Raw genomic sequence first — 12,314 nt, forward strand, 5'->3', positions numbered from 1 at the left:
CCCGGCGGACAGGCTTCCCAGGTGCCGCCGAGCCACCGAGGCGGAGGGGCTTTTGTTCCCCTCCCGTCGCCGCCCGGAGATGGCGGTGCTGGGTCCTCGCCACTTCACCGGGACCCTCACGGCCACCGCCGGGCGAGCGAGCGGCTCCTCCCGGCCGCGCCCTTCACCTCAGGCGGGCGCCGCCGCCGCTCGGCGGGTAGATGGCGCCAGACGTCGGCCGCCGCCACGCGCACGCCCCGCCGCCGCTCGCGCACATCCACACACACACGCGTCCGCGCGCCCGGAGCCGCTGACGGCGCCTACGCGGGGCTCGCCGCCTCCCCGACCCGCCGCCCGAGCAGCGGCAGCCGCCCGAGGAGGAGGAGGAGGAGGAAGAGGAGGCGGCGGCGTGCACGGTGCTCGGAGCTCTGGCCGGCTGCACTGCCCGGAGGTAGGGGCTTCCTCTCCGCCCTGGCAGCCAAACTTCGTGGAGCCAGCGCTGGCTGCTCTCGCGGGGGGCTTTATTGGGGTTTCGTAACGCTGTAGTTCCCCCCTGGCTGGTGCCTCTGCCGGCCCCAGGTGACCTGCTTTATTTTTATTAGTAGTAGTATTACTGCTGCCGTCGCTCCCCGCCCCTCCAGGCTGGGCGGGTGGGGTGGGTCTCCGCGGAGCTGGCAGCTCCGCAGCCAGAAGTTGGCGAGGGGCGTGAGGGGAGACGAGCCCGAACTTGGGTCCCCGCAAACTTCCCAGCCCGAGAAAGCCGCCCCCGCTCCGCGCCTCTCCGCGCCTCTCCGCACCGCTCCGCTCCTCTCCTTGCAGATGTCGGGGGTGCTGGTGATCGCTGCCTGGTGCTTCCTGCAAGTGGAGAGCCGGCATCCTGAAATCATCGCCAGTAACAGCAACCATGGCAATTTCCTGGACAACGACAAATGGCTGAGCACCGTTTCGCAGTACGATAAAGACAAGTACTGGAACAAATTCAGGGATGTAAGTACTTCTTCGTTTACCGCATGCTTCTTGTTTGTTCCGTTTGACCGTAGCATCCTTTCAATGGGTGGCTGCTGGCTTTTGGAAGATGTGGGTGGAAGAGAGATGCAGCTTGGGCAACCGGTTGCTGCCTGCCTGGTATTCCGAGCTGTTGGGAAGCTGGACAGGCAGTCCTGGCATTCTCGGTTACCCCATCGATCGGGGCACCTTGGCCTTGACGGCAGCCTCGCTGAAAGCAGACAGTCTTCAATTTTTCCTTTGGGGAGGAAGTTTGAGCAAAGTTTCTGTGCCTGCTGCTTAAGAGGCTAGTTAACTGCAAAACGATGAAACCGTGTGTGTGTGGAACAAGGCGATATTTACCAGCTCAAGCCACAAGGTGGTAAATAGTGAAGGTCTTTTTTTGCCTGCAGATTTGGTAGAAAACAGTTTATTGTCAATTCTGTGCGTGGGGATCTTTGATGTTGGTGTAGGGTTGGAGAAAGCAATGCTTTGATTAATTTTATTTTATTTTTTCCAGGCTGCAGAATAGGGGTAACTTCAAGATGTGTTATGACATGTACCCCTAGAAAACAAATTACTTTCTTAAGCTTGAAATTAATCGTTGAATTCCCCTAGTTGGAATACAGTTGCATGTAGTAAGTCAATGACTGGAGAAAGGGAAATGCAACATTTATGGCAAATATAATATTTATGGAGGTCCCTTTGCTGCTGTTGTCCGTATGCTGAAAAGCTTTCTTGGAGTACACACAGAAAACCCTGCTTCCGTCAGCCCAAGCCTGGATAAGGCAAACAACATTGTTAATGTTGATCGTGAGCACACTGAGGTTTAATGTTCTTTATTGCATGGGATTTGTGTGCGGTGGCTGCTGTGTGGCTCTAGGAGAGAGAAGAGTAGAGCTGGCTAGCAGTTCTGCTAGGGCTGTTCTGTAAGAATTCTTTTGTTTGGTTGTTTAGGAAACTCTGTTGTTTTATAATATATTAACAAGTTAAACTTTGGTATTTGTTTGTGGTCTTAACACTGCATCTTACTTTGCAAAGGGGAAGTCAAAGTATTGCAGGTAAATGTGACCTGTGTCTGCCTAGTTTATTTTCTCTACATTTTTCTGTAGTTGTGGTCATCTCTGAGAAACCATGCTGCTCTGAATCTCAGTAAAACAAAGTACGGCCTTAACAGTATCTGTTGATACATCAGAATGTGTATTTGTGTGCAGTCACTGTGATGGCATCCACCTACTGGGACTGTTGAAGTTCTCATATAATAGGTGTCTGGAAAAGCCTATGCTTGTGCAGTAACTACTATTTTATTAAGAGGATTCTACAGTTAATATGGATTCATAGATTCTTTTTTTTTTTACCCAGGCTCCAAGGGAATCTGTTACTATCTGGTTTAGTCTCTTGGGGGATGCAGGTTAAGGATTTCATTTGTTAATTTCTACATCTGACTTGATGTGAGAATTAGGCAGCATTTGCAAATGGTAAATTGAATGGACTAACAAATTAATCTGAAACTACTTTTAGCTAGGGACAAATTTATAGCAAGGGGCATCTTTCAACAGCCTCCTTCCAAACTGAGGCCTTGTATTAATCACACTTCTTGTGCTTAAAGCTTTTATTTAATTTTTTTTTCTTTTTTCTAAGCCTGGAGTCCTTGCAACTTCTCATCCCCCTTCCCCAATCTCACAAGTGCAATTGTCAGAGAAATTACTCCTCTTCCTGTGGAAGATGTTGGTGAAGATTACCTCTTTCGTGTTTTAAGGTTTCACAACTGAAAATGATTTTTTTTTTTTCAGACTGTCTGAAAATACTGACAAAAACCATAAAGCCTCAAAATGCTTTTCTATAGGAGGAATCATTTTATGGAAAAAAAACCCCTGTTAACCAGTCCTCTGCCAAGCAAAAGCAAATAGTATAAAGTTCATGCCAAGTTTAGGTATCTTTCTACCCAGCTGTCTTAATGGTTCTCTTTAATGACTTCAAAACTAGCATGCTACGAATGCATATGATTATCCATGAAACCTTTTATGGGGCAAATTAAGAGAAATGACTAATCATCTCCTACTAAGCTTTTTCCAAAAAGAAAATATAAAAAGCTTGCATATGTAATTAAGCTTTTAATAACTTGCCTTCAACCAAAGTGATTTAGTGCATCATAATCTTCTGTGAGAGGGTCTGTGTCCACAGATGAAGGCATGGGTAGGTAGAGTTGCTGCCAACGTAGTAGGCATAGTAGAGACAGCGTGCTTCTTGCTTGCAGAGGTGTCGTTGGAAGAAATCTGGTCCTCGTTTCATGGCTGTGTAGTCAGGGGTAGATTGTTAAAATGTTTGTTAGAAGGCTGCCTGGTGAGATGAGCTGTATTAACTGCTATGGATGGAGTAGACTAACGTTTCATTCATAGCTGTTGAACTGTAGGGAAACTATCCATTGTTCCTTCGTTACGGAACCGTAACTATATATGTACATCGTGACTAGGCGAGGTTTGCGGTGTGGGCTTTGCACAGGAGGCTGGAGTATAGAAGTGGTGTTTCAGTTGAAACCTTCTTGGGTCTGACGCTACAGCTACTCCTGACCAGAAGGCCTAGTTCGTACCCTGTAAATCAGCAGAAGCAAGGTGGTGGTAATTATCGTCACTACCTTTAGTAACTTTCTGAATTTTGTGTCATGTTATATAAACAAAATCACACAAATATTTACATGACTGTGTCCTTATGTACAGTAGGAGAAACACTGCACATATGGAGTTAAGATTTGATTGTTTTGGGTGTGGCCACTTCAAACTCTACGTGTGTGCAGCACAAACATCTGTGCATGCATATGTGCATATCAATCTGTCATAATGTTGCAGTACTGGGGAGTGTTTTTTTATTTACGAATGATCTGTAATTGAATTTAAAATTTTAAATTGGGCTTCTCTCAACAATTTCAGTTATTCTTTTCAAAATCAATGGGTTGGTCAGTCTTATTGAGCTATGGTCCAATAATAGCCTGATTTGAGAAGGCAGCTATTGATTGTTTTTTTTTCAGTATGACCCGTATTTCTTTTGGGCAAAGACAGCATGGTAGTTGCATCTAGTAGCCCAACAGTCATTAGTCTTCTGTGAAAAGAGAGCACAGAAGTACACCTCAGCTGAAGTCTGCATTACATCCACATAATAGGGCTGAATTTTTAAGTCTGACTGAATATAATAGTGTGAAATGATGACCTGCCAACATTTTCTAAAGGCCTCAAGGGATCTGTTTAAAACAGTACTTTACAATACAATGTTTTCACATGATTTGAACAAAATTTGTAGAATATTCAAGTGCTCCGTTCTTAAAAACAAGCGGTTCCTGTAAATGAGCAGTAAGGCCAATGTGACTGATCTGTCGTGAAGCGCAAGCTGTTGAAAATCTTGTATATTGTCCACCTGTCCAGTATCAATAATGGTGTAATGTCTGATGTACTGATAAGCTTCCAGTATGATCTGAACTTGATATTCCTGTCTTGGAAGGATCTTGATTTTTCCTTGTCTGCTGTGGGCTTTCTATGTGATCAATGACAAAATCTGAGCTCTGTCTTAAGTCCCGTTTTATAGCTGGCGATAGCAGTATTTCTCTTCCTCACAACTGTGTGTTGAAGCTGTAAAAAAGAAAGGACAGAGCTCAGGATCTGTGGTAATATGGAATTTATTATTCACCTAATCCATATATTGAATGTGGCTTGATACATACTGAAGTACCTAAGTCTAGTTTAGTAAGTAACTAAAAAAATAAAAACTAAATCAATATAATTCTTGCTAGAAAAAGGAAAAAGTAAGCAAGGTAGAGCCTGTAGGAAGGGCCTGCAGCCATTTCCTATGTACAGATTTGAGACGTGGAAAAGCAGGCATCAGAAGTACGAGAGTCCAGTCAGACCTTTTGATATTATGAACACAAATGTTAAGGCCTCGATCTTTTGATCAAATCTGTTGAGAGAGATCCTATGACTTCAGCGCAAATTCGACACCCGAATGCGAAGTGAATTCTAATGAGTCTTAGAAAGCATTTATTATGTGAATAGCCATGCACACTGTTGTAATAGATCACACTGAAGCATCTCATTGTATTCATAGAGGTTTGGCACAGAAGGCCTAGAATGTGTCCTCTTAGTGTTAGGCCTGCCTTTAATCAAAATTATGTAAGCAGACTAATTCTATTACTTCTGTCTATTACATTATTAATGCTTATATATAAAAAGGTAATAAGTTCAACTAGCTATGGATTAAACTGTAAAAAGGAAGAAAAAAGTTAAATGAACTTAGAGGATCTAGTATAAACCATACAAGGAATTTCTATGAAGTTAAAAGCTGAGAATCTTGGCACGAGCTCTGGTTTCAGTGCATGTTTATGCACGGCAGGCTGCCAGACCACGTTCTGAGCATTAGCTAAGCTGTTTCTTTAAATTTTATTGATTACAGCGTTTCAGTTCAGGCTATCATGTTGAAACCCCCATGCATAATATGCCTGGAGATGCTTTGAGACTCTGCGTGCCTAAAAAGCGAGGCATGAAAATGTCATCATCTGTGTGTATGCATTTCTCAGACTTACTGTGGATAAATAGTTATGCATAACTATCAGCAGTATGAGTAGTTATATATAAATAGATTAGATTAGATACTAGATTTCCCAGGTTGGTCATAGACTAGCATCCCCTGATACGATCCACTGAAGAGCCGATTTCGTCAGTTATTCGTGTACATCACCTTTCTGAGCCTCTGAGTTCCTGCTCGCACCTGAGCAGAAGTGCAGTGTTAGGTGATAAAGCAAATACAGGGCTAGGAACTGGGGGACCTCTGTTGTTTCAGCTTTGCCACTGATGGATTGTTGGACTTCAGGCTGGCTCTTCACACTTCTGTGCTGCTTTTCCCCTTGTTGCACTTACCTTTCTCTGATTTGTTTAGCCCAAAATTAGAAGTGTGGTAGTGAAACTTGATAGCAGAGAGTTGGAAAACATGACCAATACTGAGAAGGATTGGAATACCAAGCAGGCAGAAACTGGAAGACCTTGAGAACTCAAGTAATAGAAATGAAATGAAATTTAGAAGTACAAAGCAGAAGGTCATGGAATGGAGAGCTAACAGGAATTTATTCTGGGTCCTGGCAGCTCAGCTTGAAATAGATGAGAGGGAAAACCTGTGTACTTTTATTGATTTGCAGAGTTATTCTAGGTAACGAAAGTAATGCTAATCTGAGGAGAGCAAATATATTGTAGGAATACATAAAGCGAAAGATTTCTGGTCTGTTGAAGAAATAAAATTGTACAATGTATAGGGGAGAATGCTTAATTAGGAATATTGTGAGCACTTCTGATCCTGAAATTCAGGAACGACAAATTTTATGGAGTTGGTGAGCTGAAGGGCTTCCAGCATCATCAGCGAAAAGAGCCTGTGTTAAAATAATAGACTCTATTAGTTTACTCACACAAAGCTAATTGTGTAAGAGTAGATTTGCTTCAGAAAGTTCATTGAGAGGGACAGCAAAAGCTGCCTTGCAGGAAGGTGAGATAAAGAAATAAGTAGATAACTGATGATAAAAATAACCTTACTCCTGAATTTAAGAATAAGGTTGTTGCTTCACCCACAGTTGTGTTATAAAAAGTTATTTTAATGAGCACTTCAGTTCCAATATGTAGCTTATGTGTGAACAGAAAAGATTATGATATAGCAAACTGTAATAAAAGAACCTGGATTTGGGGATTCTAGAGGCCTTGGAGTTCTATATCACATGTTTCTGTTCATTAAGTTTACAGCCCCTTGCAGATGGTTGTCTTGCTCCCTATCCATAAAGCTTCTAGAGTGGTGGAACCTGATCTGCAATACCCAAGTATCCCCTGATCTTTGGGATTTTTGAGCTAACAGTCCATTTCTTAGATTGAGTTCTTTCCGCTCTTTCTTCCCTTGGAGAAGAGGAGGCTGAGGGGAGCCCTTATTGCTCTCTACAACAACCTGAAAGGAGGCTGTGGTGAGGTGGGGGTTGGTCTCTTCTCCCAAGTTACTAGCAATAGGACGAGAGGAAATGGCCTCCAGCTGCGTCAGGGGAGGTTTAGGTTGGATATTAGGAAGAATGTCTTTACTGCAGGAGCGGTCAGGCACTGGCACAGGCTGCCCAGAGAGGTGGGGGAGTCACCGTCCCTGGGGGTGTTCAAAAAACGTGTAGACGTGGCACTCTGGGACATGGTTTAGGAAGCCTGGGAGTGTTGGGTTGACTGTTGGACTTGATGATCCTAGAGGTCTTTTCCAACCCTAATGATTCTCTGATTCTATGGTTCTAGGTACATAACCTTCAATGTGATCTCGCTACCAAGGACTCAACCAATTTCAAGATATCAACTGATACACTAGATGCTAAGGGGAAGCTACTCAGTTTAGGGCTGCGTTTTCTTTTTCTGTGTTGTGTTCTATGTGATCTTTAGATCTACAGGCAGAATAAAGTATTTTTCTCCCAACAATTTATTACCAGAACATGACATTTTCTACTTTCTTCACCTCAAATATAAGCATGGGTTTTTCTGTGGTTCAGGAATCAATACATATTTCCTGGAGAAACAATTCAGGCCCTGCTAATTATGTAGTAGTGAAGATAGCCATAAGGAAGGTTACAGTACACTTGGAGAACACCTACTGGCTAGGTAATGGATGTCCTCAGTCAGTAAAGTGGCTGGGTTATGTGATGGGACACAGGTGCCTCAGGCTTGCTTCCCAGAAGATTTATCATTTGAGGCCCACCTTGAGATTTAATTGAGGGTGAAGACTGTGTGTATGGATTCCAGTGGATCTGGACTGAAGTACAACAGAGTTGAAATGTGATTTATACGTCTACCCAGACACTCTTAGTGCAGGTTGTCTCTTAGGGCAATCCTTACTCAACAGAAGGACAAGGCTGGAATATAAATGTGATTGAAGAGTACAGCTCAGATGTACTTGCCAAAGCTGCACGAAGTTTAAAAGAATAGCAAAACACGAGGCTGAATCCATGCAAATATAATTCATAATCAGCTTCTTACAAGCAGAAGAGTTATGCTTACTAAAAATGCCCTTCTCAAACCTGACACTTTCTTTCTGCAGTGGACAAGGGGAAAAATAATGGCATTTATGTCAGAATAATTAACTTGGAAGGTACAGAGAGCCAGCTTTTTGTAATTAACTGACACTTATCCAGTTTCCCTAGGAATTACCTAAGAGTCCAAAGCTAAATAGGTCAGTAGAAAATTAGAGTGTTAGTTTCTGTATTATATGTTTCAAATTATAACTTGAATAGTTTCCCCACTTACAGAAATGTTCTGTGGACTGCACAAATCATATCCCTCCTATGGAATGCTGTAGGTTTGAAATTTTCACCAATATTTTTTTACAGGTGTTTAGGGTAATCATTTGTCACGGTTCAGCCCCAGTCAGCAACTAAACACCACGCAGCTGCTCGCTCGCTCCCCCCACCCCTGTGGGATGGGGGAAAGAATCGGAAGAGCAAAAGCAAAAAAAACTTGTGGGTTGAGATAAGAACAGTTTAATAATTAAAATAAAATAATGATAATAATAATATAATAAAAAGGGAAAAAAAAAACCACAAACGATACAACCACTCACCACCTGCTGACTGACGCTGCCCATCCCCGAGCCATGATTGCTGCTTCCCCCGGCCAGGCCCCCCCCAGTTAATACACTGGGCATGACGTTATGTTATATGGAATATCACCTTGGCCAGTTTGGATGAGCTGTCTCAGCTGTGCCCCCTCCCCTCCCGCCTTCTTGTGCACCCAGCAGCGTGTGGGAAGCTGGAAAGTCCTTGACTAGTGTAAGCACTGCTTAGCAACAACTAGAACATCAGTGTGTTATCAACGTTGTTTTCATACTAAGTCCAAAGCACAGCACTATGGCAGCTACAGTGAAGAAAATTAACTCCATCCATCCTTGGACGGAGTCTTGGATTTTGCTCTTGTTGAAATCTTTTGAAGTCTTTTGTTTCTTGATGAGTATGAGGTTAAAAGTTAATAACAATGCAAAAGAGCCAGTTTTGATGTATTGCAATGTTAGCACCTTTGTGTGTGGGGCATGGAAAAACCAGCAAAACCTGCTATGCAGTTGTGTGATAGATTTTATTTATAATTTTGTCAAAATTCACTCAAAGGAAAAAAAGAGGGGTAGAAACCCCCCACAAATGAGCCATGCATCATGTCAAACCATGGTAGTGTAATATAAAATAGGTGGATTGAAAGAAGTCAGAGGAGGCTGAGTTCCAATGTCTGCTAATATAACCCCTGTTACCAGGCTCAAGTGTTCATGGGTAAATAATACTAGTTTTATTTCACGTAAATTGTCCAGGATTAGGGTTGAGAAAAATCAGGCTCATTATCCTCCAGTGTCAAAAGTTAAAGCTTAGTTATGATACTGTGTTTTGAACATCAGGAGATTATTGCCTTTTTCTGTCTCACATATTTTAACTGTTTGCTTTATATTTATGGTTTTAACCAGGAGGCTAGAAATATGTAAGTTCAGTCAGCACGTATTTTAACAATATGTGCATTTTTTGTAGCTAAAATATGAGACTGTCTGAATTTGGGTTGGGGCAGCTGAGCTGCTTTTACAAGGGGCAGGACTTCATGAGGCAAATGGAGGTCAAATAGTACATCTAGGGTATGAAGACTCTCTTCTTTCAGTTAAATCTGTTTATTCAAGGGCCGTTTGATTATTTCTTTTCTTATGTAACCAAAAATGAGCTTTGTCCAAAAGAGCTGTAGTGAAGTCTTGGTTATGCTGGAGCTGATGACCAAATCCTCAAAGACTTTAGTGAGGCCTGAGTTTGATTCTCATATTCCTCGTTTTCCGTTCTGTCAGACAAAGACCTGCACGTGAAAGACCAGTTAGATTAAACAGTTCTTTTTGTCTTTCGGAGGACATTGTGTAATTGGAAAAAGCTGAAAGATCAGGTGTCTGGCCAGCATAGAAGCAGCTCCCTCGAAGTCCATGGAAGAATCAAAGTGTCTGAAAATCAAACTACTGCAGTCTGCAAAGTACACATTTTATAGATTCCAACCAAAACAAGTAAGTGGAGTTGGCACAGAGCAAAGTTAAGGTAATGCTGCTGCCTCCAGTGCGCGTTTCTGCACTTCCAACACTCAGCTCTGTTTCAGCTCTACACAGGACCCTACTCCTGCTAAGTTACCAAGTCTTAACATCATGTAAGTAGCCTGTTATCAGGTAGATAGCTCCAGCAGTTATCATGGGTGGATTTGCTGTTGCAGGTTGGCAGCTAAAATTGAATTACACGTTTGGACTGAACATCTAATGTCTAATGAGTTTCAAGGCTCAGATAGGATTCAAAATTCAGTTTACAGATAAATTGCAAAGCTACTGGATAAAGGTTTTGGCAGGGAGTAGATTGGTCTTTATCTGTCACTTCTGTAGCTTGGTTTGTAATCCAGGGTAACAGAAAATCATTCTCATTAAATAGATACAAGGGGGCACAATTAATTCTGTGATCTTAGCTGTCCTCTTAATGAACTCAGTGTCATACATCCACTTCACTGATTGCTTTCTCCTGGGCAGAGAGGAAAATACTTTATTAAAAGTTACTGTTAGAGTAACTATATTCAGACTGGTTTTCAAAAAAGGTTTTGATACATCATGACTTACAGTTGAACTCGATGTAACACTGGGATTGATAGAGGTAGTGATACTTGTCGGTCTCTGCAGGCTATTTTGAAGCTGTCCAATCAGGAAATTCTGCTGTGGATACAACTTCATTTGGAATTTCACAGCATATTCTGTGAATAGTTTTTATGTACTTTTTAGCTTGGAGGTCTGTCTTCGCCCTTCCTTCCCTGAGTCCCATTGACTTTCAGAAGTTTATTTCAGCATTGTCTTCTAGTGTTTGTATATTGTCCTCCTCTCTGCCTTTCTCTTCACGTTGTAGCGGTTAGACAACTTGAACCTGAACAGAAGATCGAGGTAGGTAGAGGCAGCTGCAGTCACTGGAACTGGACAGGGAGGAATGCTTAAATTCTAGAGAACGGAATGGGAGGGAGGCTGAAAATTATAATTGCAGGATTAAGAAGTAATGAGGCTGAGTGGCTTGTTCAAGGGAGTGAGTGCAAAACATTGTTCTTTAGAATAGCGTTTCTGTGTGTGCTAGGGATGTTGGGGTTCTTGGGAGAATTTGATTGCACTTGGTAAATATTAATAAAAATAAATTTTAGAGAATTCAGAAATGCAGTGACAGTGATTCCACCTCCCTTCGTATTTTCAGCCCCATAGCTCAGATGACCATTTTCTTCTTATGCTGTCATCTCAAGAACACAGAATTAAAATATTTCCACTAAACAGTGGAAATACGTAGCTATTGAAGTAATTACCTTTCCATATAGTTCTAATATGTTTCCTCTCATTCCTATTTCAGGCGACACATATCAGTAATCCCTTTATCTGAAAAATTTACAGTAGCTACAAATGTGTAGCAATTGTACCTTAAAGGAACTGTTCTGAGGTACTCGCTTTATCCAAGTCTGTTGTACCTGGAACACTGATTTCTAGAACTCTGTTAGTCTTCCAGTATTTGCATATGAGCCAGTATCTAGTACACTGTGAGCCTTGTGCTCCTCGCTCTTACGGGAGTTTTGCTGAGCAAGTGAATCCGCGGCCGTTTGCGCAGTGGGACCCATCCTGTTCAGAGCTTTCCAGTGCTGAACCTGCTCTTGGGGTCCCGGCCTGCGCAGAGCTGGTGAAGGCTCCTTCATCTCGTTTAAGAATACCTAACCTTTTTTTTTGGCATTCTTTGCTACACCTCAGAGGACTTTTCTGATGTGGTTAGGCATACGGAGATGCATATCTAGATTAGACGGATGTGGAAGCAGAGGATAAAGCTAGTTCAGAGTTATCCATCAAGCTAATGCCAGATCTAACTACAGAATTTATGTTGTGTAAGTCCCAGGACAGTGCTCTTCTGCTATGTACTGTGTTGGAATACAGAAACAAAGCTTAACAGGTCTGTATTCTTCGTTTGGATATATGTGCCAGTGTCTGACAGGAGTGTTTATTGGGTCAAATTAATTTCTTCTTTGATAACGTAAGCTTCACTCAGGGTAGACAAGGGATAAATTTTGTCCATTTTTGGCTAAGTGAAGCCCGTGTAACCAATTTTTTTGATGATCTATTGATGGATGTTATTTAGTTAGTTAATACTAGATAGGTACACACCTTGTTTGGTGTCATATTCAAGGGGGGCTAGGTACTCCCTAGATTTCCTGTATCTTGTTTTATTTTAATATTAAACTACATCTGGTGAAACTGATGGCTTAGAAATTTTAAATCTACTGATCTGATTAAAACTTGTTTCATAT

At 42.2% G+C, this 12,314-nt stretch overlaps 1 protein-coding gene across 1 annotated transcript in view; it reads left to right on the forward strand.

The window, feature by feature from the left end:
- Positions 1-227: 227 nt before the first annotated feature.
- Positions 228-12,314, forward strand: part of SPOCK1 (SPARC (osteonectin), cwcv and kazal like domains proteoglycan 1) — a 333,797-nt gene continuing 321,710 nt past the window's right edge. The window contains exons 1-2 of the mRNA XM_064458363.1: positions 228-430; positions 799-966. Coding sequence (XP_064314433.1) covers positions 799-966 — 168 coding nt within the window. The 5' untranslated portion in view covers positions 228-430. The remainder of the gene's footprint in view (positions 431-798; positions 967-12,314) is intronic.

This window comes from Phalacrocorax carbo, chromosome 8, assembly GCF_963921805.1.
Source record: "Phalacrocorax carbo chromosome 8, bPhaCar2.1, whole genome shotgun sequence".
NCBI lineage: Eukaryota > Metazoa > Chordata > Aves > Suliformes > Phalacrocoracidae > Phalacrocorax > Phalacrocorax carbo.